The sequence below is a fragment of the Drosophila sechellia genome, chromosome X (assembly GCF_004382195.2).
Source record: "Drosophila sechellia strain sech25 chromosome X, ASM438219v1, whole genome shotgun sequence".
NCBI classification, from domain to species: domain Eukaryota; kingdom Metazoa; phylum Arthropoda; class Insecta; order Diptera; family Drosophilidae; genus Drosophila; species Drosophila sechellia.
The window spans coordinates 7,702,008-7,716,117 of record NC_045954.1 but is presented as its reverse complement, the minus strand read 5'-3'; the positions used below and the strand labels follow the sequence as shown (position 1 = coordinate 7,716,117).

The following is a 14,110-nucleotide window of genomic DNA, read 5'->3' as shown; positions in this document are numbered from 1 at the left end:
CCAATATAGGCGCCCATCGTCGAGCGCTTTAGTGACTTAATAATGGCTCAACATTTGCATGGCTAACACACACACGCATACACACTCACACTCGTGCTGCTGCTGCACATGGCCAACACAGGCACATACATACATATGCATGTATGTATGATTCAATTTGGCTGCAATGAAGACATTGACACGCCCCTCGGCTAAAATACCGCCCATCGCCGTCACATTCCACAACATTCTTCACATCGTCCACATCCTCCGCTTGGGAACTCCCACATTTGCAATCCAAATGAACTCGCACTAATGAGTTTCAAATGGAAAGTACTCAATGAAAGTACCCCATCGCTCCACCGCACCACTCCGCACCACTCCGCTCCACTCGGCCCGGCGCCACTCCTTCCATATTCCATATTCCCTGCTAGCTGCTCCTGGCCACGCCCCTTAATCGCAACGCCCTCGATTTGGAATTTTTTCCATTCTTCGATGTTGGACAGGACGACCCTTTTGGGCACTCGGGCACTTGGGCACTTGGGCTCTGGGGCTCTTGGGCACTTGATGCATCGCACTCGAACGCCCGGCGATGCGATAATGGCTGCATGGAGATTTCTGAATGGAGGATGCATGCAGGATGAAGGATGAAGGATGCAGGATGGATCGGCTGATGATTCCCGATTTCCAAATGGTTTTCCTTTTAATGTGCGCCACATACCATAGTTGACCCAAATCGGCAGAGGAGCAGTGGTTGCTTGGTTGCCTTAGTCGCTTCATGGACTTGGATTTGGATTTGGCTTTAGAGCTGGAGTTGCTTCTGGTATGGACTTTGGACCACTACTACGGATAAAAATGACTGACAGACAGAAACGAAATTTGAATTTTGCATAGAACATTTTGAAGCCATAATAAATCCGCACAAATTGTACTGCTGCTACTGAGAGAAAAGGCGGATTAAAGATCATTAAAATGCGGATTTCAAATAGCTAACGTTTTTGCTAAGAACCTAATGTGGTGCTATCTAAAAGCAAATAAAAGTATTTAAAAAATGAAATATTAACATATTAAAAGTAAGCTAAATGAACGATTATAATAGATTTGAATACTAATTCTTTGCAGCGCAATGCCGCCTCCACTTCGTCGACTTTAATGAGTTGCGAAATGTTCCACATGGAAAAATTTGGGAACGGAATGAAGCCCGGCAGCGTTTTGTAATTGGCTAAAAGAGAGCGGTGCGGCGGGGGTGGGGTTGTGGGGTGGATTCAAAAATGAAATTATACACCACAAGGACATGCCCGGGATGGCTAAAAGTGAGTGGGTCTGAGCTAACGTTGCACGGGGCGAACCTAATTTAATCAGGCAACGAAAATCAATTTAAAATAGATTTACTTTGGCGCGCTAATTGAGGCGCAGCCAAAACGAGCGCTCTCAAGTGGTTTCGGAATTAACAAATATTTGCCGAAAACTAAGCGCGGCTATATGGTGAGCAGTTAGTTAATTAAACGCTTTTCAACGCCCCAGAAATAACAGCAGCAACAACAACCACAGCAGAAGCAACTGGGCCAGAAACAACGCGTTAACAAGCAGCGTAACAGCAACAACAATAAAAGTTGTTTAGACATAAGTAAATTACTTGGAAGCGCCATTTTGACACTTGGCTGGCGGCGGCAATTCCACAGTCCGTCGCCCTCCGCTGCCCACCGCCTCCTTCTGGAAGAAACCCCTTTCCCGGAAAATCCGTCCGCCCATTTTTGGCCACACCCACGCTTCTCTGATGGATTTAAGTTCTCAGCAGAAAGTGTAAACAAGGAGAAAGGGCTTTCAATTGCAAGATACCCATTGGTTTTGGTAAACTTCAGGTAGTTTTGGACTTGAACAAAATCGTTGCCTATTTATAAGGGCAACCATAAAACATTTAATAACTCGGCTAATAATTAATATTGGTACAATGAGAGTATACAACAGATTGTATCTAAAATTATTAGAGTGCGAAGTGCGAAGTGATATTCCAGTAAAATACTCATACGCACCGTTGCCTCTTGGTCGAAGCAAAAATATTACGTATACGCAGTGCTGGCCATAACTTTCGGCACTATCCTATCTTTCAATTGAAATATTTCGAAAATGTAATTTGTTAGTGCACAAAAAGCATATACCCAGATACTAGGCGCACACCCTTTAGCCAAGGAGCAGATGAAGAAGCGTCTTCGCGAAGCGACTAAGAAAAAGCGAGAACGGAAGTCTGGAAAAGCTGGGGAGAAAGCAGCAGCCAAGTGCCCACAAATACATTCAAATTTAATTGAAATACAAATTGGCAGCTTTTGTTGCCAATCGTCCGCATAAAGCTCAAGCAGAAGTGGAAGCCGAAGCGAAATAACAAAGCAAATAAACAAACAAAACGGGCAGGGGAAAGGACTGACGGACTAAAGGACCAAGGACGAAGGACAGCGAAATTCTGAAAGTGGAAAGCAATTTGAATTGAATCTAAATATTTATGCAGCAGTTGAGCAAAAGAAATGAAATGTTGCTTATGAAACGAAGCACTGAATGAGCCACTAACGAAGAAAGAGGCCAGAAAACTGCGAGTAAATAAGGGACTGCGCATTAACCGATCCGTGTTACCTGGCAAATAGTAGGTATTCAGGTCAAAGGTATCGAAGGTTCCCTTTCAGTTTCCATTTGAATCGAAATTCAATCAAGTGACCATTTCACTCGGAAAACAAAATCTGATTTTCTTAACGAAATACTTGCGCAACCGCGAGGCAATCATAAAGCTCAATTAGAAAAAAAAGTGCAAATATTTTCAGCAGGTGTAAATGCTCACCTGCTGAAAATATTTGCACTTTTGAAATAAATAAAGTAAACCATCATTCTAGCTGCATGGCAAACTTTTAAAATGCTCCCGAAATCAAAAATTCTGGTATTAATATTTAATAAACTGTACTGAATGTGATTATTTATTCACCAGCTAGGGCTGTCAAGTTATTGTTATCAATTAATGCATTGTGTGCTCTGAGAATGGAAAAAATAAAAATGGAAAAACCAGCACTTTAATGCCTGCGAAATGTTTTTAAGCTCATACTGATGGCTTGACTTTAAAATTATGTATTCCCAGAAATTTCTTTGGAGTCACTTTTCTTTCATCTGAATTCCCCATCTCTTAAAACTGGCGAAAAACAATTTTCCAAGTCAATGATAAGCCCATCCAAATGGCCGCAAAACGGATCAAATCTGTGGACGCTGTGCATCCGGAAAGAATTCCTTGAAATAACATTGAAATACATACTTTTTATACCTCACATATCGTCTATTTTTTAAGCAGCTCGCCTTCTTTTTAGTGTTTGTATACCAATAAGATCACGTGGGATTTGGCCCTGGAGCGTAGTAAGTATCTACCGGATTGCATTCCGTGAAGGTCTCGCGGTTGTGTTACCACCCACCTTCCACATGCCACATCCCACCATTCCTTTGGTCATCTTAAATCGTATTAAAGTTCTCACAACCACCATTGAAGTCAGCCAATCGTGGTCTCTTAAGAATACCATCGACATCCTTACGTACGCACACATATGGATTAAGTTGCATCAAATGATTTGCCCAATTTAAATTGCCGACATAAGGATCTACAACTCGGGTTAAATTAGCAGCGCTGCCTCGGAATATCTTTATGGGTATAAAAGTCCATAATTACTAAAAAAATTTATTTATTTTTAATATAGAGCTTGCGAAGTTCTTTGATATATGTTCAGAGTTGGATGATTTGTTTGTAAGACTTATATAATATCCTATTATCTTGACCGCAGCTGTACGTTCGCATGCACACAGCCATGCTAAGTCTGGTTTTTCCTTTTTTTTTGGGAGGAGGGGTAGGGGGGGGAGAGGGGATCCGGGGGCCAACAAAACATTTCGACTCCTTCACTAACTGGAGCAAATTCAAAGAAAAATTTCCCTCAACGGCTTTGGCTTGCTTGAGCGCACTTCAAGTGGCAAGCACACACTCAAGCACACACCGTGCACACCAAACACACACGTGTTGCAGCGAAAATCCTTGCTGGCGAAAATGCGAAGCGGAATGGGAAGTGAGAACGGAAAATGCAACAGAAAAACTAGCGACGCTTAATAAAGCCACACGAAGCGGAAATGAGCGTGTAATGTAAACGGAAATGCGTTGAATGACGCCATATTTGTTTTTGGGTTCCGAATGCGAATGTGGATTGGTTTCGCAATTGAAATGCTCCTCTAGCTGCGGGACACCAGTTATCCTAGTTGCTTCCCCCGAGCGGCGACAAAGTGTTAAATTGTGTTCGCCAAAGAATGACACAACGCCGGGAAGATGTGAGGATGTGGGGATGGGTACATGGGAAGACAGCCAGAGATCGGGGGAATTCCCGTTTTATGTCACCGAGAGCTGCAGGCAATACCCGCGGCACAGTGCATCAATTATCCCCAAATCGGGCAGATTATTAATCATGTCATTTAATTTTCAATTGATTAACAGTGGTTCAAGTCGGAAATAATGCTTATTCTTTTCGCAAATCTTATACAACGAATTTGCAAGTTCATAGCTACAAAACACTCACAGTCAACCGAAACGTACTAATTATTATAAATATTAATGTTGCATTTAGTGTTTTTTTTTTTTTTTTTTTTGACAACATTGCACCACTGTGCACACTGCACTCGGGGGACAGAGTTGTGCAAGTGTGTGCGAGCAGGACATACATCATTGGTTATTTATTGGTTTCCACTAAATAAATCGAACTGAAATTGGCAAACGTCGCAGAATGGCCATCATTGGCCTCTCCTGACCCCCTGACCTGTGCCATCCACGTACCATATCCTATATGTACACCATATAGCATATAGCAAATAGCATATATACCATATACTCCTCACGTTAGCCCCGGACATATTAGGGCTGCCACCGAAAGGCGAACGGCGGCGACACGAGAAGCTAAAAGTTTGCCCAGCAAACTCAAGTCTCTCCAATAAATGTTGGGCAAAGTTTTTGGCCAGCTTTGGTTCGAACTTATTATTTATTCAGTCAAGTTTTCACTCTGACACCAAATCCCAATACATGTCCCCGTTTATTGGGTCCATACGGGCATAGGCTATATATACACGTTAATATGTATATGTGTTATGTATGTATGTTAGCATGTACATAAGGGGCCATCTCATTAGTTGGTCGTTTGGGCTGTTCTTAGTTAGCGGATGATTTGCCCGATTGTCAACTGATTGCAGTCGCACCCAAGTTGGCCAAAAAGCCGAAAAAGGTCCCCGAATCCGGATGAATCCAGATACAAGGGCAACTTCCAGCTGTCAAGGGGATTTGTGGGTGGGTGAGAGGAGGTTGGTGGAAGTGGTAAGGAAAAACGATGCTGGCGATAAGAAAGGTAATAACTTTTAACACCGCTTCGAGCCACCTTCAAAGTGTGACAGAAAAAGGTGAAGGAAATGGGATGGTCGCTTCGCTTTTGGGCAAATCATTTGACATTATGTATATTCGGGCCAGATTAGATAACTGTTTTGTAATACTCACAATCTGCCGCAATGATAAATGAAATATTTTAGCATAAATAATAGGGCCATATTTAGCCGGATGACATTATCTGCAAAATGTGTGTTATAGATCTTAAATCAATGAAAATTGAAATTCACATAAATCATACGGCAGCTGCGGTTCATTGATCCTTCTATCGATATCCACACAATTTCTAATTTAAATAAATAAACACACACACACATCGATGATGGCTTCTTAATCCTTGTGTGGAATGGCAGCGAAATTCGCAAAAATCGATGCATAATACTCATGCAGACTGGCTAATTAAATTTTCATAGCATACTTTGGCGGGCCATTTTTGCTCTTGATTAATGACAAGTTTAGCTTGCACAACGAATTTGCAATATCAGAGTGTTTTTTTTTTGTTCTGCACACTAATTTTATGCCCTGAAGATTGGAATTTATTAATATATTTAGTGTGAATTATGGGCAAACACTATTTATGTCGTCTAAATTTGAGATAAAGAGCAATATATCTGGTAGACAACTAATAAATAAATTCATATCTGCAATATATATGGTTTCAAGACAAACTTCGTTAAATAAATAATACAGTAAAAAGCCTAGACGAAATACTATATTTTCCAGCTCATTCAAAAATGATTTCTAAGCTTCCATCTCTGAAAATGAGAAATCTCGGACGCGCTCCTTCCACTCTTTTAATTTTACAGTTAAGTCCAGTTAGCTTAGTGCCAAGCAGTCTAAAAACGACAATAAGAGAAAGCAGGGGAACAACAACAACATAAGCGCGAGCACTTTGCACACAACAAAAGTCTCCAAACAATAACAACAACTAAATCAACACCAAAAACAGAGCATTAAAAGCAAAAACACCAAGCGAAAGAAAGAGACAGACAGAGACGAAAGTCGAGCAGCGGGAGCCTAAGAAAGGGACAGAAGCTCGAAGAAAGAAATAAGAGAGAGCGGAGAGAGAAGAGAGTGAGAGGGGGGCAAGCGAGCAAGAACTGCAGCTGAGCACATAAAACAAAAACAATGCAGCCAGAGAAATAAAAAACAAAAACAAAGTTAATCTCAAACAAAGGCGCCGCTTGCGAAAAAGAGTGGGTGGGGGAGGCTGTGTATAAAGTGGCAAAAGGGGAGGGGCCAAAGCCTCAACGCGCACAGCGAAATGCTCGTAAAGCTTTCAATTAAAATTAATAAAAATCTACGCGAATTAAATAAACACCAGCTGGATTCAGAAGCAGTTGGTCAGGACAGGTGCCACAAAAAGGTGAGACCTACAAACACAATTAAGACGACTGACATAAAAAGCCCGCTGAATTAAAGGGTGGGCGGCTGCTGGGTGGTGGCGATTTAACGGTAAAAGCATTTAATTGTGCTCTCTTGAAAATCGATTGGGTTGCAATTTACAGAATGTGCTTTTCCAGACATTTTTTCCAATTTACTGTATTTGGCATAACAAATCGGGAAAAATACGTTGTTAAAAATCTTTTGATTCTTAATAAAACACTAATAACCACGATATGATTTCTGACAATTCTACAAATTTTTGTAGAACTATTAAGTTGAAATAAAACATTTAAGCTAACTAATAAAATCCAAATAACTTTATTATGCCAGCACACTGGCGAACTGCAATTCAATTGGTGATAGCGAGTCATTATCTTCTGCACAACGTGCTGAATTCGATTTAGCAATTAAGAACAGTTTTTTTTGTTGAAACAAATTGAACATCTCTAGTGACAGCAATTAAAGCTTTAGTTTGGCGCACTTAAACTGCTTACTCTTCGTATAAACTTTGTTGCGAGCGAAATTCAATCAAATGTGCGTTTGCATAAATGGGGTTACACAAGTCAAATGCAACTTTGAAAGCCCAACGGATTGGTAATGGCAAAAAAAAAAAAAAAAAAAAAACATAAAAATTACAAACAATACAACAGATATTGTAGGAGGGCAAAGCAATATGTAACACGCATCCGATTACGTGATACATTTAACGTGACATTCGCATCCTTCGTGGATGTCTGTTGGTGACACATTAACCTGGAACGTAGGAATCGGTGGAGGAGGAGGAGGAGGAAGAGGAGCACCGGGCACCCACTGTCCGCCGGATTATATAAATTGAATTGTTTGGTACAACATGGCCCTGGCCATTGAGCAGGAAGCTGGAGCAGAGCATCTCCTCCATAGAGCATGTGCGTGTGTCTGCCGCATTGAAAGTGGCCAAGGCTTTTGCGGGCAACTCCGTGTCATGGCGCCCCGTTGATCCAAAGCTCTCGTAAGCCGGCCAATCGGCAGACATAAAAAAAAAAGAAAACAAAAAAAAGAAAATAGGAGAAAAACACACGACAAGGAAAGTGATTTCACTCGAGCTTCTTTTACATTTTTTCTTTTTTTTTTTTTGTCAGTTCCTTATGGATTTATGAAGCCCAACCGTCGAAGGTAAATAAGTGGAGTAGTCCCATCCTGAACTAATCAGACACTTATGTCGGATTTGGGATGTCCTGTGGGCCGGCTGCCCGGACGGACGAGCGCCCACACGTCGGATCCGTAATTTGAGCAGCAAATGGGGAAAAATGGAGCAGAAGGACGACATAAAAAATAGCAAATTATTTTGCTTATTTCGATGTTTACGCTTCGCATTCAAATTTTGTTTTATGGACACGCGATGGCCAATACGAAAGGAACATATAAAGTTTCATTCGCATACACACTGCCACTTACACGGAAGAAAAAAAGTTATTCAAAGCATAGTTACTTTAAAGAAGTAACTATTATTGGCTTACCTGCATATCTCAAAGTTTTCACTTGCACATCAATATGTTTCGTTTTATTTGAAACTTATTTTTTCACAGTGCATTGAGCGGAGCATCAGCTAGGATGGCCATTAAGAATGTTTGTCCCGTTTATGATTCATGAACAACAACATGCTGCCATCGGACCAATGAACTGTCATCAAATAGCTGGCGTAACTTGAGCATCAATTTGGACTTGTTGCCTTCGATGTTTGGATGTTTGGGCACTCGAACGGTTTACTTTACATCTCTTGAAGAGTATCGAGTAAATGGATTTGCCTAAACTCATAGAAATGTACTTGATTGAAGGTGTATATATAGCATTGATTGGAGTTCAATTAGATATCCAAACAATATGCTTTTAAATGCGACACAGCAGCACCAACAAAAACAAATTCAAGTCTTGAGCTCGTGTATTAAGGTGTTTTTGGTATTTTTGGCATTTTGCTTGGCTAAAAATCGTCGCACAGATTAATCATTGACTGTTTCGTGTGGCTAATTTTATAAATTAACCATCCCTATCACTTTTCTATTGATTTCCAGAAATTTAGAATTTTTCTTTTTTGCAAAAAACGGTCAAAATCAAACATTTCCAGCTGTGAACGCCACTTGATTGAAAATTTTATTACGAGTTCAACGAGGTATGGCACTCCATATTTGGACCATTACTTTTTTGCTTATGACAAAAATACTGATTGTTTTTTTGCGAAAAATCCAGTTAGAAATAATAAAAATATTGAATATTTTCGAGTGCATTTTTGGTCATTGCTTCGTTAAAATTGGTCGCACAGCTAAAATAATAACTGATTTGTGCAGCTCAATATCTAAACAAACGATCCCTATCATTTTCCCGCTGATTTCAAGAAATTTAAAATTTTGCAAATTTTTCCATTTTTTATAATTTTTGAATTTGCTAAAAATTGATAAAATCTGACATTTCCAACTGTGAATGCCGCTTGTTTGGAAATTTTATTACGAGCTCAACGAGGTATGCCATTCCATATTTGGACAATTACTTTTTTGTTTACGACAAAAATACAGATTATTTTTTTGCGAAAAAAATAGAAAAATGAAAAAAATTGGATATTTTCGGATTTCTACATTTTTTTATCAATGATATTAAGCAAGTGTAGCTGTCTTTTATGATTGCCATAAAATGTCTTACTCCCCGCTTGCTTATCTTTTTCCAGTTTTTACCTTTTTCATGTCGAGCGTATAAATTGTATCCCACTGCATTTACTATTGTGGCTGGGGATCTGCAAAATCAGTCGTCCGATGACGTTGGCACACCTGCACGGTGCACATTCCGTTCCCCGGAACACCGTTAACCCTTGCAGTATCCACCGACGTCGTGGGCAGTGGAGCATCGAAGCGAACCAGTCAGCCATTCAGCCAGTCGGCCATTCAGTTAGTCAGCCAGTCAGCCAGTCAGTCAGTCAGGCTGTCAGCGCATAAATGGCGCCACAAATGTTTTGCCCCTTTTTCGCAATGTAAGGATACATTTGTAACTTCTATTGATTTTTAATGCACGCCTTCTGTCCTGCCAGCCAAGGCGTCGTCGTAGTCGCAGTCTGAGTAGTCGTAGTCGGTGCTCGGAACAAGCCACCAAGCCATGAACTTTACGAGGCGAGGAAGCCACCTACTCGGGCCCAGACTCCGTCTGGCATAGCATCGTCCTTAGTCCTTGTTCCTTCGTCCTGCTACATCTCAATTTTACCCTACTCTGCGTTTCTTCTTCGGATTGTGCGGATGTGTGCGGGTGGGTGCGAATTTTAATGCTTGTAGCTGGGAAACAAACAAACATGTCACAGTCGAGAGGGCTGGCCGCAAATCCGCCATCTTCTTCGGCGATGCCATTGCCATTGCTCCACTTGATAACTTAATGCCCCACGCATGCTTCCACATCCACATGCCTCGACACACGCATACACGCACACATACGCCATTACCCGTACACACGGACTGACACTCACGGAGACAGACAGACAGTCATCCGGACGGACGGACAGCCATCCATCCGGACGGACAAGCGGACGTACGGACGGACAGCTTTATAAACAAGCTGGCAAACAGGCAACTGAACTTGCCTTCCCAAAATGACGACCCGCCTATGCATTTGCGTACTTGAGATGACTGCGTGAGAGTTCCGATGGATACCAAGCCAAGGATCTCGGAAGGATGCTCTTGTCCTTATTTTCTGCTACAAATAATATGTGTTTTCCACACCAATTTTGATTTCAGATAATCAGCAAAAAAATGAAATGCATTGCTAGTTAAGATATTTAGCTGTTTACAAAGGGAATTACTTTGCTCTGCAACATTTCTAGCCATTTTATAATATGAAAAACACTATGAGCTATGAATTATTGGATGTCATATATCGAAGGATCTACTTACGGTTGGAGAAGGCGCTCAGCGGGCGCGTGAGCAGAGTGGCCATCAGGAGGAGCAGCATCACTGGCATGAATGTCGGCGAACGTCCTTGCTGCACTCCATTTTGCTTTTGTTTCTGCTGCTGCTGCTGCTTTTGATGATGATAAGCCAGTTGGTGGTGCTGGTGGAGTCGACGGGATCGGGCTGGCCAAATGCCATCCTGACTGCTCAGCTGCAGCGGCATTTTAAGCATTTTGAGCAGATTGCACGGCCTGCAGATCGATTGCGGAATTATTGTTCTCCGATATCGTTTATCGCTAATCACTAATAGCCAAACACTTTGAAATTAATTCGCTATGGGTGCTGCTGCTGCAACTGTTGATGTTGCACAATTATTGATAGGCAAAGGTCATTCATAACATAACATACATGAAAGCACAAGACTACATGATACCCTCTTTTCACAACCGTTCTAGGAATACTGCTTAGATTATAACTAATTCCTAGGTTATATTAAGTTGTATGCTTTCGTATCTATGGGCACTTTATTGACTAACAATAAAGCCGAAAGTTCCCCCCATTCAACTGCTTTTCATCATACCCCAGTTTATTTTCAAGCAGCGGGTACAATAAAACAAATCCGTGTACAATTTAAATCAGACAATTGACAGATTTGAGCATGGACAACAACGACAGAATGGTAAGCACATAATAAATGTTTACACGTTCATTGTATTGTATTTACATGACAAATTTATCTGGCGATGGTTTTTGGGTGGAAACTTCGCTTTGGGTATGGGTAAATGGGTGGCGTTTGATGGGTAAATTATGTGCGGTAATAATGATGATGGCCGCTGGGCGATTTTCACGTGCCTGTGTGCATTAAAAATTTTTTGGAAATTTTCGTGGCCGCGTACTTTGCAACACCGCCTCGTTTTACGACTTGCCACATCCTTCAACTTATTCCGAAAAAGTTTTCAACGTGCCAGCATCACAACGGCGACGTGTAACTCACTTTCAACCGCCCACTTCAGCCGTTTTTCCCGCCTCCCTCCAGCCACGCCCCCTTGACAGCCTTGACAATCTTGGTACATAAAGCCAGATTCGTTGGGCATAAATGGCATTAATCAGTTTGCGGTTTACTTTCGCAAGTCATCCAACTTCTTGGTGGGAAAGTAAAAGTGCCAAAGTGTAACTTTATCGTTTAGGGAACTTGCATATCGAAATCTACAAGTTTCTCTCGAGGAATTCCTTTCAAGCAGGGATATGCTTTTAAAGTAATTTGGAATCATGGCTTATAAAACGGTTATTTTAAGAACGCATCCACAAATAAAAAGCAATTCATTAAACTTGTACCCAGTGCAGCTTGCACTTTGGGTCATAAGTAATAAGCTGGCGCACAGAAACCTCCACGAATCATTCGTTTTCTTTTTTTGGAAATTCAATTTGCCGGGGATTCCCCGATAACAGATTCAATTTCAACAGATTGCTATTTGCGTAAGATTAAATTTCACAAAGAATTTCTAACGCCTTGTGTGCTGTGCACCCTGCTTCCTCAAAATTTCCAATTAAACGTATGTATGTCGATAAAAACCGAGCTGGTTCCGTTCAAGGGAGCCTTCAAAGAAGTGAAACGATATCAGCACCTGGATTGCAGGGCAAATCATGTAATGCTTTTATACCGAAAGACATATTAATATGAATTTCGCAGGCTAAAATGTGTGTGTAGCTGGCATGCAGCGAACGTAAATTTAACACTTTAATGATTTATGCGAGGATTTTATATTTTAAATTAAATATTTTCTCCGCACCGAAATTGTTTCCTGCATATTTCAGACAACAAGGCTAGCTGCCTGAAATTGCCACAGACAATTTAATTTGCTTGATTCAAATTAAACTACAGCAAACAAATTTATGTTTTGCAAAAGCGGTAGTAATTATTTCTAGCTAGAGTATAGTTCACAAAAGTGGCAAACAAATATTGAGGTTGATCTGAAATAAATTCGCAGACTCGCTAGCCTCAATGAATATAATTAGCTTCGTATCGTATTTGTATTGTCAACCGTATTGTGGCTGATGAATCCGCCAAATTGGCTGCCCTGAATGAACTTTGGCCCATGAATACCCATGGAGCTGAGTAACCAAGGCCCAAACCCAAAGCCAGATTCCAAAACCCAAACCCAAACCTAAACCTAAACCGTGCCAAATTTAATCGCCTTGCGGAGGATCTGCGTATTTGCTGTAAACTCGGGCATCAGTTAAGCAATCCTCTAGGCATTAAGTCTGCCCTGCGGTTGGCTAGACCAAATTGAAAACGAATTAAAATGAAATCTCAAACGCTTTGTGCCAAAAGTTTTAGCCAGCTTTCTCTGTGCACCGCGCCACACGCCGAAATACTTTGGCAAAGTACTTAAATGCCTTCTATTCTATTCTATTCTACTTTTTTTTAAAGCAAAACTTCGAAAGTTCTATACGAGTATATATTCGCAGTACTTTTTTCATTGCAAAGAATGCAATTTCCATTTTGATTGGTTTATCAAATGGAAGAGCTCAACCATTCTGGGCGATTTATAAACTTTAAAGCTTAGAGCGATCACACTTTTGATAAGATTACTTGTTGCTAGACTTCGTTTAGTGAAAATCACACAACTGGCTGCACTTCCAATAAAATAACTTTTCCCCTTGGGTTTCTAAACCATTTTGTACTAAAGCTTAGTGTTCTTCGGAAAATATATTTTGAAAGAAATGTGTCACCGTATAAAGAGTTCCAGACGTGGTTTTAATTTTCAGTTGCTCCGCTGAAGTTTCCGACATTTACGAGCTTCCCCACTTTGCATTGTTAAGTGCAGGAATGCCAAATTGACAGCAGAAAGTGCTAAAAACATAAATGTTTAACGCAGGTGCTTTCCCCCGTCCGGTTGTGAAAAAGAACACGGAATGGAAAACATTCCATTTTTTTTTTTCGACTGGCTGGGAGCGGTGCTAACATGGCTGATAATGGAGAATTTTATATTGATATCACGAACAGCACTAAATCATCAATTAAATGATTTTATGATGCCATTTTGGGGATTTTTACCCTCAGGCAATTTCCCTTGTGGTTTTTAGCTCTATATCTTGTGTCCTGCCCCCCATTTCCTTTTCTGTCGGATCTGTTTTTTTGTGATTTGGTTGAAGTTGTGCTACAGTTTAAGTTCCGTATAGTGAACATTCACTACGATGACTACTTTCAATCGACAGGCAGTCACTAAAACTACCTACCAAATATAACTGGAAAACGTATTTCCCTATTTAAGCATATTTTAATAAATAAAGGAGTACTTTTTTGCGGATAATTCCTTATACGAATACTTAGACAATTTGTACGCCATTTTTAAATACAAATTTCACTTAGGTAGTTTGGCCTGTGCTAATTTTTTTCTGAATAACACCT

The 14,110-nt window shown here is 40.7% G+C and overlaps 1 protein-coding gene across 3 annotated transcripts in view; it reads right to left on the bottom strand.

Annotated features, from left to right (window-relative positions):
• Nucleotides 1-14,110, bottom strand: part of LOC6620197 (tyramine beta-hydroxylase) — a 69,903-nt gene that overhangs the window by 55,196 nt on the left and 597 nt on the right. Inside the window, exon 2 of one of the 3 annotated variants that reach the window (XM_032725835.1) lies at nt 10,702-11,052. In XM_032725835.1, coding sequence (XP_032581726.1) covers nt 10,702-10,930 — 229 coding nt within the window. In that variant the 5' untranslated portion in view covers nt 10,931-11,052. Of the gene's footprint in view, nt 1-10,701; nt 11,053-14,110 lie in introns of those variants that run through there. The other 2 variants (XM_032725836.1, XM_032725837.1) reach the window with 2 other exon arrangements.